Below are 12,102 nucleotides of genomic sequence, written 5' to 3'. Positions count from 1 at the left end.
ATATTAATTAAGAATATTGCGAAAATCTAACAACATGATGCGTTAAAATAACAATAAACTCAACTAATCAGCAGTCATAATAATATTTTCTTTTGTCATGAAATTTATTAATTAAGAATATTGCAAACCTACTAATAACTACCCAACCAGCGAAATGATTGATCTCTCACACAAAAATGTTAATCAATACAATTACATAAACTTAATTTACATTTACATTTCCATTTACATTTCCATTTCCATTTCCATTTCCATTTCCATTTTCATTTTCATTTTCATATTCATTTACTTTACATTGTTGAACACTCTTTGTTGAACATAAATTTAAATGCAAAATGGATCAAAATGAAAAATCCAGGGACCAAAATGGAAATTCCCCGCTTTTGAACACCCCCTGTTAATTAGACGAGCTGTTACAATAATTATTATATTATTAAAATTAAATAATAAGCAGTCTCTCCACCTGAAAGCAAAGCACGCTACAATTTTTAGAGAGAGAAAAAACACAACAATTTCATCCCCATTCTTCCCCCTCTCTTTCTCTCTCACGCACCACACACACTTTTCGCACCCCACAATCTCAGCTCTCCACCTCACCAATCACGGAGACCCCACCGATCTCTCGCTCTCCCCTTAAACCTTAAACTTCAAGCCCTCCATAAATCTCTCCCCCGATTTTTCCCTTGAGCAATGCCAGCTTCCTCCTCAGGTAGCTCTTTATAAACCCCGAAATTCTACTTTCTTACTGCCTCAATTTGCGTGTGCGCACTTCCGATTTGTCGTGGAGGACTTGAAATTGATTGACTCTTTTACGTTTTTAGCGTTGATTGGTATTTGTGTTTGTGAAATTGCAAATCCCCATTCACATTTTCTATGCCCGTGACCTGTTTCTAACAGTGAAGTTTAGCTTCTTCATTTTAAAATGCGGGTAGCATGTCGTTGGTATCCGGGTTTGGAATTATTGGTTCAGCTCTTCGATGTTCTGTGTGTCAGGGGAATGCAATTTGCTATTTTTACTGTGTTTGCTAGAAAAGTTAGGCTTTCTCCTTTTCTTTTTCTGTTGCTCATGAAAATATTGAAAATCATGCAGGATTCATGTTAGGAATGTGAAATGCGAAATTTCAATCATGATCAAAAGTCAATTCTAAAATCAAGTTGCCAGATTTTGAAAAAGGTTTTGTGGTTAGCCATTGATTTAATCGTGAAACCTATGAAAACTGGATATCATTCTATTTGCTTATTTTTCTCCCCTTTATGGTTGTATCCTCTTCTTAAGAAGCAAGAGCAAGGTGGAGAAAGCGGAAAAGGGATAACTCAGTGGCGCGTAAGTCTAAACTGAAAGAGCATGATGATGGCATACTTGATGATAACGATGACGATGATGACCCAGATCTGGACCCCCCACAGAACCATCTGGAAAGCGAAGACGATCCTCAAATTCATACCTCTGATAGGAAAACCCAGATAACAGGAGAAAAAGGGGATGAAAAGCTAGTTGCTGGTGGACTGAAGTTATGTGAGTTTCCAGTTGCTATTAAGAGGGAGATAAATATGCCCCACTCATCTGTCTTCCGAATTGTGGAATTTGAGAGGGCTGCAAGATATGGGGATAGCATAGGCCTAGGGCAGAGTGGGGTGCCAGTGTTGGAGAATATTTCTTATGGTCAGCTGCAGGCACTTTCTGCAGTGCCTCGAGACAATCCCGCTCTTTTAGGGGTTCCCTCAGAGGAGACTGCAAGTGCTTGTGGGGGTGGTTCATATGTGATCACGCCACCTAGGATAGTTGCTGGCGGTGGTGTTACTAAAAGGCTCGGGAGCGCAGGGCGTGTTCATGTTGTCCCAGTACATTCAGGTCGGTTCAATTTCCTTCACTAGTGTTTGTATATTTATTGTATGAACTTGAGTTTATTCCATTTGTTTATCATGCTTGGCAACTAGGAATGCTATTCAAATTTGATTCTAAACGAATATAGTTTAGATTAATTTACAATTGGCTTGTAAACATGTAGGTTTTCTTCTTACGCATGCAATTAATATTCCCAAGTTAACTCGTTATTCCGAAATTGTTCTGAATCTAAATAATTGGATTGTTAACTTTAATGAACTGCACACAAAAAAAAAATAAAAAAATTTGTAGCATTCAATTTTTGTTCGAGTATTTAATAATCTAATTTGGTTTAAGGTCTTAGTGTAGTAGTCGGCTATATGAACTGAACAATGTTATCAAATAGCGGATATGGCGGCGCCATGGCGTTCAGTGGTGGAAACGCCATAGCACCATGTCGCTGCCATAGCACTGCCATATCCGACATTTGACAACATTGCGTGTGTATTGTATTTAGGAATGAGGCATTATGCAAGAAACATGGAGGTTAGAGTTGTATTTTATACTTTATTAATTGTTTAAAGTGTTTTAGATGTTATATTTTAATTATTTTCTAATTTCTGAATTATATATAGATATATAAGTATTATTTTATTTATTTAATTATTGACCGCCATATCCGCCATACTAATACGCCATATCCTTGCGGCGGTTTTTAGGCGAACCGCCATAAGCCGCCATACGAGATTGATAACATTGGAACTGAGCATAATTTCAAGTTTGAACAAGGATTCATGGGTCATCTCTTTTAGTTTATATGGTTAAAGATAGTTTGGCTTGGTTAACTCAATGTGGGACATGGACATCTTCCGATATGATTGTAGACGCTTCATATTCAAAATTTATAAATAAATCTCCAACATTTGCTTATTTTTGGAAGTTTTACTGTTGTGTAGCATAATTTGGGCATCTATCTTATACGTTCGTTCTGGTCACCTTATTAGTGACTAGGCTATTCTGCTTTTTGTGGAAGTTAATGACTAACCAGTTTTATGTTTATTAAATTTCCTATGGTGTAGTTCGGTCAGTGTGATTTAAATTACTCTGAACTTGAAGCATATATGCCTGCCTAACCTTCCCGTATATGCTTTTTTGGAATAGCTTATGTAGCTGTCCAAGTCATTATTCATCTTACCATAATCTATGTTTCCTGAAAATAGGCTATTCCATTTCTGATTCTTGGTTCTAATGCCATTATTTTAAACAGAATGGTTTTCACCAAATTCAGTCCATAGATTGGAGAGACAAGTGGTTCCACATTTTTTTTCTGGAAAATCCTCAGAACATACACCTGAAAAGTATATGGAATGTCGGAATTTCATTGTTGCTATGTATATGGAAAACCCTGAAAAGCACCTAGCTGTGGCTAACTGCCAGGGCCTAGAAGCTGGTATTGATAATGAGGACTTAACTCGAATTGTGAGGTTTCTGGATCACTGGGGGATTATCAACTATTGTGCAACTCCTCCTAAGCATGAGGCCCCAAAGGGTGGAACTTACTTGTGTGAGGATTCAAATAACGAACTTCACGTCCCTTTGTCTGCTTTGAAATCTATAGAGAGCTTAATCAAGTTTGACAAGCCAAAATGTAGGTTGAAGGCAACTGATGTTTATCCAGAACTTGCATGTCAGCAGGAAGAGGATTCTGACATTGACAGTGCTATTAGAGAAAAGTTATCCGAGCATCAATGCAACTGTTGTTCACGACCTATTCCTGCAGTGTACTACCAGTCGCAGAAGGAGGTAAATGTGATATTTTTTGCAATTGGCATATCATACACTAAGCATAAGTGTTAAATACTGTGCACTTTTCCTTATTTTTGGTGTCCTGCCTCTCCTTACAGCAGTATGGACATGGTACTGTTTGTATGCTGTCCATAGATTAGATTGCCTAAAGCCACAAATAAAGGTGTCTTTTTATTCCTGATGTATAGATGAGCTTGCACCAAGCAATCTTCCCTTCTACTCTGGAAGAGTAAAACTGTGATAGTATTAATTTTTTAGTAAGGATAATTTGTGTACTAAAGTAGCTGAACACGTGTTATTGAAAATTGCACTCAACAATATTGAATAAAAAGATGCATATTGCATAGTTTGTAGAGAGCAGGAAGGTGATCAGTCTTGTGTGTGTGTGGCTGACCCTTGATCTTGATAGGTTGATGCGGGACTCTGTTTGGATTGCTATCATGAGGCGGGATTCATTGCTGGTCACTCTAGCCTTGATTTTATGAAAGAGAATTCCACGAAAGATTATGGAGACCTGGACGGGGATAGTTGGTCTGACCAGGAAGCGTTGCTGCTTCTTGAGGGAATGCAGCTTTATAATGAGAATTGGAATAAAATTGCAGAGCATGTTGGCTCCAAATCAAAAGCACAGTGCATTCTCCATTTTGTCCGTCTTCCTCTAGATGGCGCTCCACTGGACAGTATTGATGTTCCAAGCACATCTGATTTGTCGAATTTGAGCAATCATGAAAGATCAGAGCCAATTTCAAATGGTTGGGGCCAATGTCTAAGTTATATTTTCTGCATAATATGGGGCCCTATAAATTAAGTTTGGCATTAACTCTTGACACAGGCATTTGCTTGGAAGGGGAAGATACTGAAAGCAAATTTCCTTTCTCAAGCTCTGGAAACCCAGTGATGTCTCTGGTATTGCTCATGAAGTATGCTTGTTTGTTTATATTAAGTGTCTTTCCTCACCTTGGCACCACTTCCTGTTTTTACTCCATGTGTGGGTTTTTGTCTTCTGCCCCATCCGTAATTGTTTGTGTCTACTTCCTGGGAATAATGTAATGACATGATTCTTTTATTATGCATCACTTTTGTTCTCACAAATATATCTTATCATGTCTGTTCCTTGCACATCTTGGATTCGTGATTGTTGAAATTACCATTTTCTCTTAGGGACTTAAAACTGAAACCCTAAATCTGTTCTACGATATCTATTTCATTTCTTCCTGCCCATCTTGCTGTGGCTCAACTGAACACATTTTGATAGGTCAGAACTGAATTTTCTGTAGATTTTTATGTGATGGTTATGGAAACTTCTAAGATTCACCTTAACTTGTTTCTGGAAATATCACAGCTATGCACTGTATAATCTGAAGCTCCATTTTCATCCTTGTACTCATGTATATGCGTCCAATGTCGTTAGAAGCTTGGAATTTCTGCTGCATACTAATTTGTTTAAGCATGTCCTTATAATCAACCTGATGTTCTTATAGGTGGCGTTTCTTGCTTCTGCATTGGGGCCAAGAGTGGCTGCAGCCTGTGCCCATGCATCTTTGGGTTCATTGTCTATGGAGAGTAGCAAAGAAGGGAGTCCCGGAGGTATGTGTAGCTAATCTTTTGTTGGCCTTTAATTTCTCCTATTAATACTGCTGAAATTCATTACGTGAAGGTTCTTTGAGCCAACATGATGCTGAAGGTGCTACACTATCTGCTGAAAAAGTGATCTCTGCGGCCGAAGATGGCCTTGCTGCAGCAGCCATGAAGGCAAAGCTTTTTGCTGATCACGAAGAGCGTGAAATCCAGCGGTTATCTGCTAATATTATTAACCATCAGGTACTATCCTTGCAATGATTATGTAGAATCTTAAGGTTGGTTTTGCTGAAAGCTTTGGTTCTGCACTTATGCTATGTTGAAAGCTTTAGATGCTCTACTCAGCTCATATTGATTGCAATGCCATCTTCCATTGCTTAAGAAATTAAAACTACTTCTTTTGTCTTGCTTTGGCTCAACTTCTATTCCTGCCACAATATTCCTTATATGTAGGCCTATTTGTTTTCTTCATTCCGAAATTGGCACTTCTATCATGGTGATGTCTCATGATGCAATGTATGTTGACATATGGTACCGCATCGATTGTTCTTTCAGTTAAAGCGATTGGAGCTAAAGTTGAAGCAGTTTGCAGAATTTGAAACATTGCTAATGAGAGAATGTGAGCAGATGGAAAGGACCAGGCAGAGGATTGCTGCTGAACAGGCCCTCGTGATGTCGGGACAGTTTGGTTCTGCTGGCGTGCAACGGCCAATGGGGCTGCCAGGTGTCAGTAATTGTAATTCTGCTATGAACAATTATGCAGGAAATAGACAGCACATTCAAGGCTCCCAGCAACCTTTCGTTTCTGGATACGGAAACAACCAACCCATACATCCCCACATGTCCCTGATGCAACAGCAGCAGCAGCAACAACAACAACAACAGGGAATGTATGGCCTGGGTCCTAGGCTGCCCCTTTCAGCTATACATCCATCTTCTTCAGCCCCTAATACCATGTTTAACCCGACATCCAATTCTCAGCCATCTCTCGGCTATCCAATGCTCAGACCACTATCTGGGACTAAATCTGGTTTAGGCTAGGGGGAGCATGATTACTACATATAGATACGCGCCTGGAGTTGGATCGTTTCTTGAGCTTAGGTGTACCATACTGAAAGAGTCGAAAATGGAGAAAGGACGTTTCCTTGAGCCTTTGGTTTTGTGTAGACTTGCATGGAATGGAGTGGGGGCTAACCTGTATCCCCTGGTGCAGCTTGGATGTGCAAACCTGACTTTCTCTACGGAGAATGGATCAACTGCTTGGATATGAAAAGATTTGAGATTTGAACAACTAATTGATTGTGACCATATTACTAATTAGATGAGGAAAAGCAAGTGGGATTTTAGGAATGTACTACTATTCAGCAGTACAGATTATGAAAATAGCATGAATCAATGAAATTGCATTTGATGGGTTTTAAATTTTTACTATTTGGTATGGTTCAAATTTGCATGACACATTTGCTAAATTGGCACTGTTCAGATCCTGTAGCAGTTCATCCTATTTCCATGTTCAAGGTATAAGAGGGGATATCTGCACTGCACGTGTACCATTTAACATGCGAAGTTTACAATTGAAGTATTGAAGTATATTTTCTTGTGATAGATTTATTCCTTTGAAGATATTTCCTTATGGAATATGTTTCCTAGTTTAATTAGAATTAAGGCTCTCTAATTTGCTTATAAATAGAGATACTCCCTCATTGTCAAATCATCCTAAAATTATATAGTGAAATCCCTAGCTTGACATCGCCCCTAGACGTAGATACACATCGTATTGAATTACCCAATTCCTTTGTTCATTCTCCTTCATATTCGTGATTGCTTGTGTTTATTTTCCAACAACTGGTATCAAGAGCCTAAGGTTTAAAAGGCAGAAATCACGATGGGGATCGACGAGAAGATTACTGTAGAGAAGTTCGATGGATTTGATTTCGGACTTTGAAAGATGCAGATTAAGGATTACCTGTACGGTAAAGATCTGTGGAAACCTTTAAAACCAAACCCGAAAAAAATGGAACCGGAGGAGTGGGAGCTGCTGGACAGAAAAACGATAAGCGCAATTAGGCTATCGTTATCCAAGGATGTGGGTTTGACAAACACAGATTTTGCATGTTTTTTAAGGGTTAGATTTGACTAGTTTTAAATGTCAATCATGCAAATTATGTTCTTAAATTGCATATATTATACATTTGGTATTTTCAATGTGTCTCTTGATAAATGATAGAAAAAGATAGAAAAAAGATGCAAAAAGGCCAAGATGTAGCAGACTCTGTTCGAGCCCATTCTGCCAGCAAGTTTGAAGTCCAATCAGTCCTTACTACATGTCATTCTCTTCATCTTCGAAAGAGCTTCATGTGGATACCTTAAACGTCTTAATCGGAGTTCTGTAAAGAAAGTTATTACAATTCTATGAACATTACGCAATGCAGTCAAAGCAGACGGAAATTTGGGCGGAAATTCAAGAAAGAGAATAAATTATTAAATTGTGAAACCAAATCTCTCTCATTTCTTGTAGGGCACGAAAATAACCAAGACTAACCCTTTTTCTAGCCTATAAATACTCCTAAACCTAATTCATAATTCTCATCTCAGAGCGTCTAATCCTACTCCCTCTCTACACTTTCTTCCATTCCATATTCCATACATAATTCATCCATCTTCCATTGGAGCGGAGCTCTGCAGATCCACGCAAGAGAAGACTGAAGATTGAAGATTCAACCTTGGGTTTTATCAATTTCTTTCATGTCTAATACTTTTATTTTTGTTTTTACTACTTGTCTATGAGTAGTTAAACATCATTTGTAGATTTTTTGGTGAAGACTATTATGAATATGTTTTGATTTATTGAATTGAACCTTTTCCTAGCTCTTGTGATTGTTTTGCTTGTTCTTGTGCTTTTATTGTTCTTTTGTCTGGCCAACTTTAGAACTATGTCCGTCTAACTTGATTAATCGAGAGATAGCTAGTTTTACGTGGTAAAAGAAACGAGTACAACACATAGGTTTATCTGCACTCGAGAGAGAGGACCCTTTGTGAGGATTTGAGTCTTAGGAACTTAAGGAGTTAGAATCTAATCTATTGGAAGAAGACTTTGATAGTTAGAGTCTAATCTACTGGATAAGTGCACTCGAGAGAGGGCTTATCTGAAAATCGCGACTTTCCTAATAATCCTGGAGACACATAAAGGTAAAGGTTTTGTGAGATTAATCATCACTAGGTCGTAGTAGTTGGATCCTAAAACTCTACTTTCTTTAGCCTACTTTGTATATTTTATTTTTTATACTTCTTTATTTGTGTCTAGTTTATAAAACCAAAACCCAAAACTCCGTGTCTCTAAATAGTATGTGACGCTAAGTATATGATAGCCAGTTGCAATCTTATTCCCGGTGTTTGATATCCCGGTATTGACCTTTAGCTATACTAGATCTACCCTGTAAACTTACAGGTATTTTTAGTGCTAATAAATAGTGCATCAAGTTTTTAGCGCCGTTGCCGGGGAATATTATTGCTTTAAGCTGATATTGTAGAACGGTTGATAATAATAATTTAGAGTATAATTTTTTGTATAGTTTTATTTTGATTTTTTTTATCTGTTTTACAAGTGTTGCTATTTGAGGAGAGCACGAAGCACAACAATGGATTACCATCCGCTCCGGTACAAAAGGCATCCCAAAGGAAGTCCCGAGAATGGGGGCTAACTTATGAGCTTCAAAGAACGTCAAGCTAAAGACTTTAACCAAGCGCTTGTTGGGAGGCAACCCAACATCGGTATCTTTTTTATTTAATTTTGTTTTAGTTTAATGTGTTTTCTTAGTTTACTCACGTCCCTACCGACTTTACAAACTTATTCTTAACTTAGTTTTGAATAAGTTTGGGGGATGAAGTGGTGGACCGTGAGTTTAGTTATTTTTTCTTATTTTTATTAGTTTTATTTTATTTAATAAACCCGAGGTGAATCTTGTCATGAACATAACATTAGAAAACTTAGAAATACTCATGTTTAGGGACATCAGACCGAGTTGCCTATGATAAAAAATTTATTTATGTGTTGGTTGAGTTGACTTGATATATTGATTTGAGAGTTTTGTAAAAAGGTGTATAATTAATGAATTGCTTGTTTACCTTGAATCATGCTTATACCTTGTGAGACTTGAGCTATATTTTCTTTCTTGTGTGATTTATCTGCATTCATGTATTTGTTTCTAAAACTTGCTCCTAGTCTGCCTAAGTCTATATATTGTTTAAATGATAAAAGATGACGTTAGGCCTATAACCCACAGGTCCCAGGATCGGAACCTGGCTCTGATACCAATTGAAGGGGTTGGCAATGGAAGCGTGCGTTTAATATCCGATCACATGAATTTGATCTATTTAGCAGATTATTTAGACAAATTCTATTCGCGCAATTTTCACATGTATCATGCTCATAACTTGAATTAAAACATGCTTTAGCATATAAAATCCCTAAAACATGCTTACTACGGAATTAGCCAATTTACCTCGTTGATTCAATAAAGAATCGATGATGGCTCGCTCCGTCTCCACGTGAAGATCTTCAATACAAGACCTCAGATCTTCTGACTGGTGTCCCGGACTATACGCCGATATTTGTGTGGGCAAATCTCACCAACGTATTAGGACTTGAATAACGAAGACAGAACTCAACTCACGGAGGAAGACAATTTTTGATTTCTCTCTCTCAAAGGAGTGGACGAAAATTTGTGAGTGGAAAAAGGTGTGTTTTCTGTCTCCTTTATTCTCCTATTTATATAAGTCACATATTGGGCCCAGTCAGGGATCTAAGGAAGAATTTGGATCAGGCCTCACCCAATTAGCTTTTTACTAATTAAATTGAACCCACAATTTAATACTCCATCTGTCCCATTAGAAATGAAACGTTTTCCTTTTTGGTCTGTCCCATTAAAAATGAAACGTTTCTAAAAATGGAAACAATACTCTCTCTACTTTTTCTTCTCTCTTACTTTACTCTCTCTTCATTAACTCACAAACAACACTACATAAAATCCTGTGCCGAAAAGCAAATGTTGCATATTTAATGAGACGGAGGGAGTATAAGCTTAAATTGGAATATTACAAGCAGCCACTACAGAAGTAATATTGCACTGCCTTTCCAAATCCGAAATTACAAGTATTCCGGGTTTCCTTTATTCGCGTTCAATTTATTTCCCGTGCTTAAGATAGAAACATCCATTAATTAATTATTGTCTGCTGTGGACTTAATTAATTAACATATTTTATTCTTCAAGAGTGGACTTAGCAAGAAACTCTTATTTATTATTCATAGAGTAATTAAACTCCAACTAGCTAGGTTCCGAATAATAAAACCTTGTTTCGAGCTCCTTTTGTGGATGTTATCAAACGAGACTCTCCTCGCGCACGTTTCAACATAATAGCAATCCTAGCACCTCTAGATAATGATCACCACTACCCAATATACCTGGATCGTTGGGTTACGAAAAACCCGCACCTTTGGTAAGTCAAAGTAGTGGATACTCAATATCGTATGCTCAATGCTAACGTACATTGATTAAGAAATTAATTATCAAGACCTCGTCTTTCAGTAGATAGCATAAAGACTCGTCTTGCTGTTAGATCCATTCAGTGCTATACCATACCAACGTCATCTTATTTCAATAAGCCTTAGAAATAATCGGACTGACATTGCAACCTTTCGCGATAGGTAGTCTAGGCCTATCTAGGTTGTGAAATTCTTATTTTTCTTTGTTTAGAACTGACCGTGTTACCTTAAATTGGATGACGCCCACAACCGGTCTACTAAAACAAAGACTTAGACTTTGTTACGTTTGCTTATACATTTAAATATACTATAAACAACCATTAAATGTAAAACATAACAACATTATGACAAAAATAATCTGTTGCATTTATTGGAAAATAACCATTAGAGTTTTACAGTATGCAATCACTCGAAATGTGATTTCTAGTATACAAAACCCTAACAATTCTTTCATTGTGATTTGGAGGATGAGTTGTACATGACACAGCCTGAGGGCTTCGCAGTAAAAGGAAAGGAAAATCTTGTGTGCAAGTTGAAGAAGAGCTTGTATGGTTTAAAACAAGCTCCAAAGCAGTGGTACAAGAAGTTTGATGGATTCATGATAGAGATTGGCTATAAAAGATGCTACGCTGACCATTGTTGTTACTAGAAGAGGTTTGACAAAAGCTATCTTATCCTGTTATTATATGTTGATGATATGTTGATCGTAGGAGGTGATCAAAAGGAGATGGATAAGTTGAAAAGGCAATTGTCTGAACGATTCTCCATGAAAGATCTTGGAGAGGCTAATCAAATTTTGGGCATGAGAATCGAGCGTGACAAGGCGGCAGGAAAATTGCATCTTTCGCAAGCTGCTTACATTGGTAAGGTTTTGGAAAGATTCAACATGGATAATTCGAAGCTAGTAAGTGTGCCTTTGGGAAGTGACTTCAAGCTGTCGAAGAAGGAGTCGCCGAGTACAAAAGAAGAATGTGCTGAAATGAAGAAAGTTCCTTATGCTTCAGCAATTGGCAGTATTATGTATGCAATGGTGTGTACGAGACCTGATATTGCACAAGCAGTGAGAGTAGTGAGCCGGTTCATGGGTGATCCGGGCAAGCAACATTGGGAAGCAGTTAAATGGATCCTTCGATACTTGAGAGGTACTATAGAAATAGTCTTATGTTTCAATGGAAAGAATGTCGAGCTGGCAGGTTATGTGGATTCAGACTTGGCGTCCAATGATCTTGATGGGAGAAGAAGCACAACCGGGTATGTATTTACTTATGGTGGTACTGCTATTTCGTGGACTTCTAAGTTACAGAAGATCTTTGCTTTGTCTACTACGGAGGCTGAATATATAGCTGCGACG

At 37.8% G+C, this 12,102-nt stretch overlaps 1 protein-coding gene across 1 annotated transcript; it reads left to right on the top strand.

Moving 5' to 3' along the window:
* The first annotated feature begins 473 nt into the window (after positions 1–473).
* On the top strand, positions 474–6,631 carry LOC121756065 (SWI/SNF complex subunit SWI3C-like). Its single transcript, XM_042151523.1, has 8 exons — positions 474–709; positions 1,277–1,852; positions 3,093–3,628; positions 4,041–4,383; positions 4,464–4,537; positions 5,113–5,218; positions 5,289–5,452; positions 5,765–6,631. Exons 1-8 carry the CDS (start codon positions 691–693, stop codon positions 6,248–6,250), a joined length of 2,304 nt encoding a protein of 767 aa, XP_042007457.1. The 5' UTR covers positions 474–690; the 3' UTR covers positions 6,251–6,631.
* The last annotated feature ends 5,471 nt before the right edge of the window (positions 6,632–12,102 follow it).

The sequence above is a fragment of the Salvia splendens genome, chromosome 11 (assembly GCF_004379255.2).
Source record: "Salvia splendens isolate huo1 chromosome 11, SspV2, whole genome shotgun sequence".
Classification (NCBI taxonomy): domain Eukaryota; kingdom Viridiplantae; phylum Streptophyta; class Magnoliopsida; order Lamiales; family Lamiaceae; genus Salvia; species Salvia splendens.
The sequence above is the reverse complement of the archived record's forward strand: the minus strand, read 5'-3'. Positions and strand labels throughout refer to the sequence as shown.

Coding starts and splice junctions, on each gene's coding strand:
- LOC121756065 (XM_042151523.1), top strand. Junction 1,853..3,092: donor TGTTGTCCCAGTACATTCAG/GTCGGTTCAATT, acceptor TATTTTAAACAG/AATGGTTTTCACCAAATTCA. Junction 3,629..4,040: donor ACTACCAGTCGCAGAAGGAG/GTAAATGTGATA, acceptor TGATCTTGATAG/GTTGATGCGGGACTCTGTTT.